This window comes from Osmerus mordax, chromosome 1 (assembly GCF_038355195.1).
Source record: "Osmerus mordax isolate fOsmMor3 chromosome 1, fOsmMor3.pri, whole genome shotgun sequence".
Classification (NCBI taxonomy): domain Eukaryota; kingdom Metazoa; phylum Chordata; class Actinopteri; order Osmeriformes; family Osmeridae; genus Osmerus; species Osmerus mordax.
Genome location: NC_090050.1, coordinates 13,592,442 through 13,606,409, shown reverse-complemented (window position 1 = coordinate 13,606,409; position 13,968 = coordinate 13,592,442). Strand labels below are relative to the sequence as shown.

At 45.0% G+C, this 13,968-nt stretch overlaps 2 protein-coding genes across 2 annotated transcripts; both read left to right on the top strand.

Moving 5' to 3' along the window:
* Positions 1-5,298: 5,298 nt before the first annotated feature.
* On the top strand, positions 5,299-8,731 carry slc45a3 (solute carrier family 45 member 3). The gene is made up of 7 exons (XM_067246020.1): positions 5,299-5,440; positions 5,814-6,055; positions 6,219-6,331; positions 6,436-6,926; positions 7,018-7,283; positions 7,377-7,658; positions 7,791-8,731. The coding sequence occupies exons 1-7, from the start codon at positions 5,299-5,301 to the stop codon at positions 7,932-7,934; spliced, it is 1,680 nt and encodes a 559-aa protein (XP_067102121.1). The 3' UTR covers positions 7,935-8,731.
* An 813-nt stretch (positions 8,732-9,544) lies between these two features.
* si:ch211-117k10.3 (Krueppel-like factor 15) lies at positions 9,545-13,796 on the top strand. Its single transcript, XM_067236863.1, has 3 exons — positions 9,545-9,661; positions 10,235-11,382; positions 11,506-13,796. The coding sequence occupies exons 2-3, from the start codon at positions 10,295-10,297 to the stop codon at positions 11,672-11,674; spliced, it is 1,257 nt and encodes a 418-aa protein (XP_067092964.1). The 5' UTR covers positions 9,545-9,661; positions 10,235-10,294; the 3' UTR covers positions 11,675-13,796.
* The last annotated feature ends 172 nt before the right edge of the window (positions 13,797-13,968 follow it).

Below are 13,968 nucleotides of genomic sequence, written 5' to 3'. Positions count from 1 at the left end.
GACTAACACAGATGTTCTGTTAGTAGCACTCTCAGAAATACACTAGCCCAGTCTGACTGGAGCATCTTCTCACCGTTCAATCCTTTGTGCCAGGCGTCTCCATTTATTTTTGTTTTAGTTTTTTAGTTTTGTTTTGGAGAGTCCAAAAAAATGAATGTTTTTTTTTTTTTTTTTTTTTTATGGTTTTAATTCTCTTAAGATTTTTTTTGTAATGTTTGTTTTTTAAGAAAATAAATAAAATGTATCTTTGATTTTAAAGAGAAAAGTTGACCCTATCCATCTGTTGATATGTCTGTGGTTGGAGTGGTTTTGGAGAGCAGGCCATCCATCATGTCTTACTCCTCTGTCTGTCCCTCTCTTTCAGCTAATCCTGCTCCCTTCTATGTCACTCATGAGCCGAGAACAAACATGCATCATCAGGTGGACAGATGGGTTAAAATGGTCAAAATGTGTTTGCATTATGACCCAAGCTAATGTTTAGGGCCACTCCCTTCCCCTTCAACTCCGTCAGGATGGAGGGCTATCTATTACTATTATTCCTTTACTAGACTCAAGATACATTTGTGACTCAGATTTATGGTACTGAGATGTATATTGATTCGTATGAATTACTGTTTTCACTGAGTAGGCTATGAACATTGGTTGAGAAGCTCTCTGAACATTCATCATGTCTAATCTTTTTGTAAATGCCTTAATGTGGGTCAGGCATAGGGCAGCAGTGGGTGTCATTAAATTGACTGGAACTGGAGATGTGAACGGGAAATGTAGATAACTACAGCTTTTCCACTATTATCATTAGCTTAGTGTTGCTGACAACCAGTTGAAGCCATAAGTGATATGTGATGGCTTAATGTAAAACGGTGACGCAAAAAGTAGGAAAATGATGAGTCAAAGCTGCCAAAGAAATCTTGGACACATGTTTGTTCTTGTTATCTTTGTTTTAGGATTAATTCCAAATAGCCTGAGACCCAAGACTGCAAAACAACTAGTGCCCTAATAGGCCCACATGTAAACCCAAGCCTTGGTTCTGAAGCACATTCACTGATTCAAAAACTGACCTTACCACAAGGAAGAAATGCTATCTCATGCCCAACTCCTAATTGACACCAAGCCTACAGCCACATCTATATATCTGACTGTATGTACAGAAAGACAAGCCCATACTTACTTTTGGGACAGAGCCAGAAGGCTTTTTGCAGGATTCTGGAATGCCAGTCCCACGACAGCTGGTGTTCTGTGACGTGTTAAAGCTCTGAGGGCTTCTATGCTACTGTGTCTGAAATGAGAAACATGACATACAGTAACAATTTCCTTAGAGGGAGCAACGGACTTGTTCTTTCTTTTATTCATTGTACAGCTTGTTTTCAAAATTTTGTTTCTCATGTTTTTCTCTGTATCTTGAATCGTTCTGGCAATGTAAATGTAAGCAAACGTGATTCCTGCAGGTGATGTGGAGAAGCTTTTGTTAGTGTGGTGTGGAAAGGGAACGCTGAACTGCATGTCATGGAAAAGTTAGCTACAATGAAGAAGGTGGCGATGAAGGTGATGGTGATGATGGCAATAGTGTGGTCTTAAATAGTGTTAACAACAACAATGATGTTGATGACATTTTGGTTTCCCAGCTTCTAATAAAGGCAACCTACTTTTTATATCGATTTAACTAGTTGTTTTCTGATAGAGTTATGTACTGAATTTGTGGATGTGAAAATGTCAGACTATGGGGCACTACTGATTCTCATCCACTGGGTGGCAATGTTCAATTCAGAGAAAGTGAATCCATGTCTTGTCCTTGTCTGGTGTAAGCTCACTAACTTCCAACACATCTCAAGACCTTAAGTCTGCAAATTCTTATAGCAAATCCACATAGCTATCTACAGCTCCTATCTCTTCATGTGAAAGCAACTGAACCATTAGAGATTCAACTCAATATATTACGTTATTAACCTTAAGCTGTAAAGGGCACTAAATGTATTGCCATGTGTTGATCTAATTCTACAGTCACACGACATACCACTTATCTACCAACAGGAAATGAAGAGGTGATGAGGATCTTGTATCAGTTGAGCACACTGTGACAATATATTAGTTTCACTGTAGGGTTGTTCCAGAGACACATTTACAGATTAATCAGGTACTCGGCAAACCGAAGGACAGAACTGAAGTATATTATTCACACTTCAACCAGCTGAGAGACCTACAGGTAGGCTACCAAACAGAACAGCTGATCATCTGACCTGCTGATCTCTTAACGTACACTAGACTAGACGTGACAGTTATTATTTTGATCACAATGATTTAAATATGTAGAGACAGAAATGACATGCCGCCGTGTAAATAAGATAAATAAGATAAGGCCATTTAGTTTGTTTAATAAAAAAGCAAGCTATAGACTTGTTTTATAGGAAAGGTAACCTTAAATGACTTATTTTGTGATATGGCGCTATATATATATATATATATTTTTTTTTTACAAAATTTACTTGACCTACCGGGGGGGGGGGGGGGGGGGGGCTAATATAATGGTTAGGGGAAACACTGCTGTTTGTGTTTAATAGTATGGCTTTACTCTTGAGTCAATCACCCTTCAATTCTACACACAAGTGTAACTGACTTCCAGTTTCCCTTTTTCATTTCTCAAATGATTATGCTCAGCACTTTTATTTGCTGAATCATGCATAACAGCAGTGTCTGGGGACAACTGACATGGCAAGGCGTTAACCTAACTAGCAGAACACAGAACAGCTTTGCACAATTACTCTCCAAAGCCTGTGCTGGAAACGTGGTAAGTAATTCAACCTGAAAATATTCATTGCTTTCATCTGAATGGCCACCTGGTTCTTTCTTCCTACTCCCTTCTGTTTGTCTGTTTATCTTCCTTTTTATGTTTATTTAGTCCTTCCCTGCCTTATATTTGAATATTCAGAAGCAGAGTTCTGAGTAAACTCCTGTAGCCTAATCAGCTTCCCTGGTTAGGTTGCCAAGGCTACTCTCCCCAGCAGGTGTGGGACCAGGATGTGATCTCCGCTTTATGGTGGCTTTTGCAAACATTCTGAAAGCAATGTGGGTAAGGTCAACCACTTCTTTGGTCTAATCCAGCCTTGTTTTTTTAATACACTGCAAACAGGAAAAATAACACCAGAAACTACAGCTAAAAGGCTGGTTCCTATCCTCAGGGCACGGGGCCCATGGCTGGTATTGGCTGGTGGGAATAGCCTACTATGAGTCTTTGGTCCCTCCCAAACAGCTAGTTCTGTCCCAGGGGGAGGGGTGAGAGTGTGGATATTCCAGTTCCCAACCTCATCCCCTCAAACCTCATCCCGTAGAGCAGGTGTGTCTCACCTGGCCTGTTATGTGGGTCATATATGATGATGCCTGCCATCTTGTAGCTGGAAAAACAGATAAGGAAATATACTCACATGCTGGGTTTTTCAGACACTCGAAGGACCCAGAAGGACTTTGAGGTTAGATGGTGATTTTTATTTTTCTAATGATCTATAACATTGTATGTGACGATAAAAGCTAAAAAGTGCTTAATTGTGTCTTCTGGTATAGCATGGGTTTAGTCTTGGTTTGTGTGACACAAACCATGTTACAATAAGTGAACTTATCTCAACTGTGTACTCAAACCCCATGTCAAGACACAGGAACAGGCTTTATCTACAGTACATGTTTTAAATACAGAATAACAAATGCTTTGTGTGTGTGACTGAGCAGACAGATTGACACACCTCAGTGTACACACTGCTTGCTGGGCTTGACTTGTACCTGGTCTATGAGAATCCAACCTTGCCCTTCTCTTTACACTTTCAAACCTATTTAATAGTATATATTTTAAGTTGTTGCCCCCCAGAGTTGACAACATGTAAAATTAAATTGAAAAAATAATTAAAATAAGTTATAATTGAAGTACAAAAACTCCATGCTGTGCAGTGTAAAGAGTGGCTTGTCTATATCAGTTCTAATGTCCCTATGCATACTGTAGTCAATCTCAGACAGGCTCATGTCTAGCCTAACCTCAGAGAACATAGATACTCAGAACCACTGTCTAGAGCCCACCTGTCGATCTCTAAACATGATCAAAGTCCAACTGGATGGAATGATGGTAACGATGACAGGTGCATTTTTGATGTACCGGTAACTCAATACATCAAAAAACATTTGTATTTTATATTTATTTTCGATATATCTCAGTATGGAAACAAAATCATCGATTTAAGAACGGTTGCTCGCCAATGTGTTCTCAAAAGTGTATTTTCCGTTGTCCCACAGCCATCTTATTAGGACTTTCCAACCTCCACCTGATGTCACCTGATCCTCATTAGAGGCCTGGAAGAGTGTCCACACATCTGCCTGCTCCGGCCAGGGTTAGCTCCAGGACAGGCCAGGGTTAGCTCCAGGACAGGCCAGGGTTAGCTCTAAGACAGGCCAGGGTTAGCTCCAGGACAGGCCAGGGTTAGCTCCAGGACAGGCCAGGGTTAGCTCTAAGACAGGCCAGGGTTAGCTCCAGGACAGGCCAGTGTTAGCTCCAGGACAGGCCAGGGTTAGCTCCAGGACAGGCCAGTGTTAGCTCCAGGACAGGCCAGGGTTAGCTCCAGGACAGGCCAGGGTTAGCTCCAGGACAGGCCAGGCCAGGGTTAGCTCCAGGACAGGCCAGGGTTAGCTCCAGGACAGGCCAGGCCAGGGTTAGCTCCAGGACAGGCCAGTGTTAGCTCCAGGACAGGCCAGTGTTAGCTCCAGGCCAGTGATAGCTCCAGGACAGGCCAGTGTTAGCTCCAGGACAGGCCAGTGTTAGCTCCAGGACAGGCCAGGGTTAGCTCAAGGACAGGCCAGGCCAGTGTTAGCTTCAGGACAGGCCAGGGTTAGCTCCAGGACAGGCCAGGGTTAGCTCCAGGACAGGCCAGGGTTAGGTCTAAGACAGGCCAGGGTTAGCTTCAGGACAGGCCAGGGTTAGCTCTAAGACAGGTCAGGGGTCAGCACTCCTTTATTCACTGACCACCCTTGCAGTGGAGAGGAAAACTGACCTTTTTTCACTGGACAACATCCTAATCCCAAGACACACTGAAAGCCCCATGGAAAAGCAAAAAGTCAACAATCTACTGAAGCCCAGCCTCGGCACAGTTCAGATAACCTATGGACTGACAACTGTAAACCTTAACATGGGCGGAGGATATCTGTGTCTCAGTCTTTCATCCTGAGGAACCAAGTTGAAGCCGTAAGCAGATCAGTCTCTAGACTGAAAGGGATCAGGGAGAGAGAAAAAGGGGGAATCAGGGGAGTCCAAGGCAGTGTGTGTGGGCCATGCAAGGGTGTGTGTGCCAGCTCCTGCTGGTGAACGCACTAGCATATGGGCTGGAGATGTGCATGGCTGCAGGGACCATCTGCATCCCTCCTCTACTGCTGCATGTGGGCGTGGAGGAAAGCTACATGACCATGGTGCTGGGTGAGTCAACACAACAGGGTCAGTATTTCCTCTTCCCTGTCTTGTCCATGCCCTTGTAAACAGGGTTCCCGCAACGACCACATTTACACCTCTTTGCTCAGCTATGTGTTTGGTATTTGCATTTGAGTGAGTTCAACATCAGCCGGACATCAACATCAGCTCTCAGTCAGAAGTGTTAAATATGTGAATGCTGGACAAATTGAGCCATTCAATGATTCCATTTTCTTTCTTTCTCTCTCTCTCTCTCTCTCTCTCTCTCTCTCTCTCTCTCTCTCTCTCTCTCTCTCTCTCTCTCTCTCTCTCTCTCTCTCTCTCTCTCTCTCTCTCTCTCTCTCTCTCTCTCTCTCTCTCTCTCTCTCTCTCTCTCTCTCAGGAGTGGGCCCTGTTATGGCCCTGATCTTTGTGCCTATGATTGGGTCAGCAAGTGACTCATGGCGTGGGCGCTTTGGTCGTCGACGCCCATTCATCTGGCTGCTGAGTGTGGGATTTCTGTTGGGCTTGCAGATCATGCTCCAGGCCTCACGCCTGGCTGCTCTGTTCTCCCCACAGAAGCCCCACTGGTTGAAGGCACTGCTTCAAGCTGGGGGGGTGTGTCTGCTGGAATTCTGTGGACAGGTTGGTTAGGATGTTGTAAATCCATACTCATATAACTTGATGTTATTCCAAACTTCATACAGTGATAATGTGAGTTTGCAAGATGAGGTTATGCTTGATAAAGATGTGTTCATTCACTCCAGTCCTCCAGGCGATGCTCTTGGTGTTTGTGTTGTTGTTTCAGGCCTGCTGCACGCCACTGGTGGCTCTGCTGTCAGACCTGTTTCCTGGAGAAGAGGAGAGCAGGAGAGCCTTCTCAGTCTACTCCCTCATGATCAGCCTGGGGGGCTGCTTCGGGTAGGACAACCCCTCCGCACGCCTTTCTCTCACTCTGCCCGTGATTTCTTTCCCTTGTCCCTCCTCTCATATCTATTCCTCTAATCCCGGAGCTCTGTTCCCAGATACCTGCTCCCAGTGATGGACTGGAGCCACTCCTCCATAGCAGTGTACCTGGGGGGCCAGGAGGCCTTCATCTACACCTTGCTCTCCCTCATCTTCCTCATCTGCCTTCTCAGTACAGCCTTCATCTCGGAGGAAAAATGGACAGGGGGGGGAGGGAAGACAACCAGTAGGACTGCAGGGCTCAGCCCCACCTTGAAACCTTCCCCCTGCAGGAACCGCTGCTGTGCCCCCTCCCCGACACCCTGGCTCCCATGTTTGTGCCTGGCACTGGGCCGTTGGTTGTTGATGTGTGTTGTGGCATTGCCGCGGGCGTATGGTGTGTGTGCACGTGTTCCGGCAGTCATGCAGAGGCTGTTTGTGGCAGAGCTTTGTAGTTGGATGGCCCTAATGAGTTTCATGCTCTTCTATGCTGACTTCATGGGGGAGGGGCTGTATAAGGGTGTGGCCCATGCCCCACAAGGCAGTCAGGACAGACTTCTCTACGATGAAGGTAGGATAGTTAGGAAATTGGGTTGAAGAGTCCTCACTGTAGACGTATAACTTTTCCTGAAGACTGTTCCTGTCTGTTTGTATATTTGCAGGTGTGCGTGTAGCCAGTTTGGGTCTGTTCCTACAATGCGTGACGTCTGCGATCTGCTCCCTGCTTATCGAGCGCTGGGTGGTGTTGCTAGGTGCCAGGGCTGTGTACTTCAGCAGTGTAGTTCTGCTGGCCTTAGCCACCGCCGTGATGAGTCTGTCAGAGAGCGTGTTGATTGTCACTGCCTTGGCGGCCGCAACTGGATACACGTTCTGCGTGCTGCAAATCCTGCCCTACATGCTACTCTGTCTCTACCACTCCGATAGACACGTGAGAGCACACACACACACAAGCACACACACACAGTCCTTGTTTGAAAGGTTACCACAGCATATACATTTCACCCACCACTTTCGTTTTCAGGTTTACTTCTCCAGCTCCAAACTCAAACTGGCCTACCCTCGAGGAAGTGATTATCCTTCCTACTCCAAACCTCTCCTCCCCCCTGACTTAGCCAGTCTCCATGGCAACAGCCACCCAGGGGGAGTCACTCTACCTGGGGCATCTGGCTCTCTAACACCACTCTCCTGCCAAGTGCCCCTGCAGTTGGAGAGGGACAGAGGTGAGGGAGACCCTGCAAACATGTCCCAGAGAGGGATGTGCTTAGACGTGGCTATCCTGGACAGTGCCTACCTTCTCTCCCAGGCAAGGATGATCCAGTGAAACATCTTGAGCACACAACAATGCCCTGTAAAGCATCTTCAGTAGATTCTTTATGTTATTGAAGTGTTTGATTTAGGGATAAAGTAAACTGTTGTGTCCCCACCTCCCTGCTAGGTGCTGCCTGCGCTGTGTCTGGGCACTCTAGTTCAGCAGGCGGGCAGTGTGAGGGCCTACATGGTGTCTGCCTGCTCTCTCAGCCTCCTGGCCCTGCTCTGCTCCACCCGGGTCACCTTCCAACTCAGTGACCTCCAATGTTAACAAAGTACACAGTTACAGGATAGTGGTCACAGGAACAGCCTTGGCTCCTGGACAACCAAATAGGTGACAGAGTAGAAGAGATGCACTTCGAATGGTGGGTCATTGACCACATGGAGAGGATGGGTGTAAAAAGTACTGAGTTTAGACATGGGAAAACATTTTGAGAGGTGAATACACTGAAGTTGACGATATCTTCACAGAGAAAACAACATTCAGTATTGTTAACTGCTACATATTTTGAACAATGCTTGTGTTTTTATGGAAGCTTATGTTTGTCTATTTATTAATGTGTTCACTACCGGTAGAAGAGGTCTCTTATGAATGTCATAATCATGTATGTGTGTGTGTTTTTTGCAGCTGTGCACAGTTGCAAAATTACAGAGGAAGGTGTTTGTAACATGCCACCTTAAAGTGTTTTCGATTGGTTTTTGGGGAATATTAAGGTCCTATTGTCAGTAAAGTACATGCTCATTTGTCCTGGTCAATCAGATGCTTATCAAACACTCTCTAACACACTCTCTCCAGATACTGTATGCTAAATACCCAATTTTCCAATAGCTTAGTTTAGCTTCATGCACAAACAACCCTTTTAATAATTTTTTGATAACAAGCACAATACTAAAATATACAAATTAAAGCTAGATAGACAATGTTATGGTGTAATAAATTGGTGTATAAAAATTGTGCAAAAGGTAGCTGTTTATTTAGAATAATCAGGAACCTACATTTCTAAATGACTGAGATGTGATGTCCAGTATGGATCAAAGGCAACATGATCCAAGAGACTTACTGTTCTTACCCAGGAGACCTTTCTAGTCTAGGACACAGATAAAACACATTTCAAATTGTTCTGGCAATGTATTGACTGTTTTTGTCATTATAGGACTTCAACAATGTTTCATCAATTAGTAGGCTACATCATTTTCAGTTAAATCTGATTTATCAATCTCTAAATACACTTCGAGGATTTTTTGTAATCCGTTTATTGTAGCGATTGACAATGTGCTATTTCGGCTTAATTCCTCTCTGGGGAGGACAGAAAGGGTACCATTCCGAAGAACTTGAAAAAATAACTTACACGCAGTCTATTATCATGTTATGTTATCTCCAAATCACTTATGTGAACGTTTGACTTCTAGAGTAATAGACTCTACATTTGTGTGCAATGCTTATAGGGATTAAGCCACCGCGAGTCCTGAACCACCAGAGGTCCCTGTTCTATCTCCAAAACCACTGATCAAATACGCATATTCCAGAACATAACCCACCCATTCATTCCATACTTGATCAACCACATGCTCCTCGTAACAAGCGTAAACAATCTTAAATCTCTGCATACTATGCAACAAGTTTTGATAACACATTTTAATGGCTGTAGAGCTTAAATATGTTGCATACGCAACATTTAAGACACTTGTGGCGTTAGACATTGCAGGACAAATGGGCCATGTTTCCAAAATAATGATGACAACAACATATATCCAGTGGAAACCAATGAGAGCTCATGTTTTAGGGCGAGCCTCCGCAATTCAAACCAATCAGAAACACGGAATTGGATCCGTGCCTCCGAGTGTACAGCAATGCAGTCATGTGATGGCCTCAGTGAAGAATGCCAACATGGAACCGTGGCAAGGACGGAATCCTTTTCTTTAACAATAACACGACGGAGAAAAACTTGCCAGTGGGCGTAGTTCGATTAATTACATGATATAATAAAATTATAGAGGGTAAGTCCGATACATCCCTCTAAATGTGATATTTCTGTTTGCGCGAGAATGCTCAATAAGTATAAATAGAATATTGACCGACCGAACTTGAGACTCGTGAATTCCTGTCTGTCTTTTGTAGCTAGCTAGCTAGTCAGGTGGCTTGCCATGCGCCTCGCAAGTAAATATCGTGTGTAGTATTGGGTGGGCGCCGTATTTTTACATATACACAATATATACCATCTGTAAAGTATTGTTCTTGCTCCCCGCCCCCCCCCCCCCCCCCCCCAATATACATGCGTCACAAGTGAAACCTACTAGACTTGAACTTGCAGTGTAAAATGTATATTAAATTCATAGTTGCTGCAACTAGTTTGCGTATGAGTGCTCGATATATCATTTTGTGTATTTTGTAACTCGCGTAGCTCTGTTTCATGTTTCTCAAATTGCATTCAGCATGTATTTTGCAAACCTCGTAGTTGGCCTGAATCACACCACAAAGTGCCAAATGACACACTAGGAGAAAACAGGTGTCCAAACGCATTTATGGTGAATTATGCTAAGTTACCAACTATCCCAATGTTATCTTTGCAGGTTAGACTTTCCCCTGTGGTTTCCTGACAAACATCATCTCCTTGTATCTGGACTGAATCAATGGTGTCAATAAGCAGCAGGACGCTGGTTACTGATAATGCCCTATTCCGAGACTGTTCTTTGGTTTCCCTGGGACTAGAGGAGGTAGGGAGCAGTGAGGGGGGAAGCGAGGGGGGCGGTTCAGCTTACTGTTACAGTCCGGAGGGGGGCGACATGGGGGCTCATCTAAGCTCCAGTCCAGGAGCAGAGGAGGAAGAAGAAGGTGACGAGGAAGGGGGCCATTTGCACCTCTTTCTTACCCATACGCCAGCAGAAGAGGGGAAGAATCAAGAAGGGAGCGGTTCACAGGACCCGAGCCTGCCTGACTTTCCTCTCCGCCAGCCATCCCAGTTCTCCCCAACCCTGGATGACATCGAAGAGTTCCTGAGGGAAAAGATGGAGCTGGTGAGAGAGGGCCTACTCCTCCTTGACGAACCTAGAAACGGATCCTCACCCTCCTCATCCAGCCCGACAGAGCCTCCTTCCTCTTACCCCGAGGAACACAGTGAACATAATGATTCAGTGGTCAGTGCTGCTCTCTCCCCCCAAAGCCCTCACACACCTCTCAATCTGCACATCCCCAGCCCAACAACCCCATCTCCCTCCCCATCACCTTTAACCCCATCTGTTGTCCTTGGTGCCCCCCTAGTTCTCCAACTCCAGTCCCTTCCCCTGGCCCAGGCAGGCTCCTCTGGGTCCTATGCCGGCCTGCAGCTGGCCCACCTGGTTCTGGGGCTCCAGGGTGCTGTAGGGCAGAACATTACCCTGCTGGCTTCACAAGTACCCTCTGCCACGCTTCTTCCCTTTGGTGGTGGAGATCCTTGTGGACCAGACCAGAAGTATGTCAAGATTGCCCCTCTCCCGATCACAGTGAGGGCCTTGGGGGTTGCAGGGGTGACAGGGCTTGGGAGTCAGGGTGGTGTGAGCCTGGTGAAAGCTGTTCCCCCTCGGGTGAACAGAGTGCCCCCTACAGAGACACTTAGGGTTCATAAATGCTCCCACCCGGGTTGTGAGAAGATGTACACCAAGAGCAGCCATCTTAAAGCCCATTTCCGCAGACACACAGGAGAGAAGCCTTACACGTGTAGCTGGCCTGACTGTGGTTGGAGGTAGGTGCTCTCTCCTTGGTAGGACAGCTAAAGGTATAGATGGTGTAAATCTCAAATGGAGACTAGACATTTCATTGTGACTTGACATCTGGTGGTTAAGTGTTGAAGCTCTTGTCTCCTCAGGTTCTCCCGATCTGATGAACTTTCTCGTCACCGACGCTCCCACTCTGGGGTAAAACCGTACGAGTGCTCGCTGTGTGACAAGAAGTTTGCCCGCAGCGACCATCTGTCCAAACACACCAAGGTGCACCGCAGCCCACGGCCAGGAAGGATAATCAGAACCACAGTCTGAGCCCCACCCTGCCCAGGCCCCTCAGCAGACACAGCTCTTCCTACCCTCCCATCTCAGGCTCGCCCAGCCAGGGGGTCTAGGCCCTCCTCGGGACTGGTGCTACAGAAACATAATGAGACCTGAAGCTCTGATCCCCCACCCCTCTGGCTTCTACCCGTCTCCCTCATTTAGTCCCTTCTCATCCCTCCTCCCATCACTCTAATCCATCCTCAGCTATCCTGAGATAAGGGCTTCTCTTGGTGCTACATTGAGCCAGTGCTACATTGAACGGTTACCCCCAGCGGAAGACTGACATGCGAAAGGTCTCACATCAGAGACTAGCCTTCTCACAGCCTCGAGCTTCTACTCCTAGCCCTGGGAAATCATGATTTCTGATAGCTGATAATGAATTTAAATCTTTTCAGTTTTTTCAATGCCAAACATCAGGCCTTGATGCCTTTTTGCTCACGCAATCATGTTGCTCTTTGAACTTTATGACTTTGACCAATTAGCATGTTTACTAGCCTATGTGTTCCTTCCCTTTTTTAACCTTACCTGGGGTTGATGCCTTCGTACAATCAGAGCCCTTAATGGTCCCTATCAAGAGCAACTCCAGTTGCTAGCACAGTTAACAAATGCCTGCTCTTATTGGATTGTAATTGTTGTACTGGGGTTTTGCCAAACCAGTCCTTTTTGGTCATTTTCAAACGTGAGCCACACACACACCTATGTGTGATCTACAAGCTATAAGCCTAGTTTCTCTCTTATTGAAACCAATGCGAGTGATAGTGGCCCAATGTTTTACAAGTTAGCTTTACAAAGCAATGTGATGTTAAGTACTGTTTATTCCGATTTACAGTTGTACAGTTACTGTAAACTCTTAGTGGCCAGCAAGGAAAGCTAATTAATTACCTCCCAAAAAAACAATTGACCTTATCTATCCATTTAGATAATCAGTAAAATGTAATAGTAGGCCTTCTGAACTAACTTATACAGAGCACTTAGCAGAATGTGTAGTCGTATAAGAGACGTTCCTATCTCAGTGCATTAAGCTATTCCAGTGATGTCTCTGTGGAAGAGTTATGTGAGATTCGTTGTATGGTCATTCGTCTGAAATTTTTCCAGATGATATGACTTAATAGGCACTGGCCTACAACTGCATTGTCAGTGTATGCCTGTGCCAAAGAATCTTTAAGTTTCATTATTTCCTGTAACATTTGTAACACAGCACATAAGTCTTGATAGTAATTTTACAAGGACTTGCTTTCTAGGTTTGGAAGTGGATAAGCTGTAGATTTTGAATCCCACTGTACACCACCTATAAGCTCAGACCCATGTAAAGTCCATTCAACCAAGCCCTGTGGTCTCTAATGCACTTCTGTTGAGCAGAGCAAAGGACAGCTGAAATGAAATTGCAGTGATTCATCTACTGTAGTTGACACGCGTTAAAAAACCTTATCCAAGTACATGGGAACCAACAGAAGCTAAGCTCTTGTATGGCGTATCATGGGTAATTATGAAACACTGCAGAAAATGATCAAGCAAATAGAATGATGTCTCCCTATAACAGATGACAGATCCCTATGATCAGACCACAGTGGCTTGGGTTCCACAATTCTGGTGCTGTAACAAGAAGTTTTTTTGTACTGCTGGTCCAGCCTGTTTGGTCAAATCTGTTATATCTGATATTATTGTGTTAAAATGAAATGTTGAACAGAAGAGTGGTAACATGCACTTCATGCTGTACTTGCATCGAAGACCAGTTTTAAAAAGGTGCCACTTTTGACTGTCAAACCCTGAATAGAGCACTTCAATATGAGACGGTAGCAGCAGTTCATCATATCAAAATGACTTACAAGTGCAGAAGAAGGTGTGTATGTAGTTGTAACTTTTTATTTTAACATGACTTGTGTTGAAATAAGATTTTTTTCTTCAAGCTTTTCTGTATGTAGTCATGTAGAAATGCATCTCCCCACAGGTAGGCTGTGATGTGCATGGCTGGTTGTACTGACCATGCCAACTTGTAAATATCCACAACACATCCAGTCTGCACAGCAGCTATATCCACTGACATACATGCTATATTTTTTGAATACAAGAAATGCTATTTTCCTATGTATGAAAATAAAGTACAACAGTTGCTTCATCTGATGCCATTATCAATCCCTTTCTTCATGTGAACAAGATAAATGTATCCTGACGAAGATGACCATGGATACGACTTTAAACAAGACTGTCAGTAGACCACACTAAACCTATCCACCAAACAACTTTCAGGCTTGTGACAGTTCTTACAGTATGTGGCATGCTGGCAT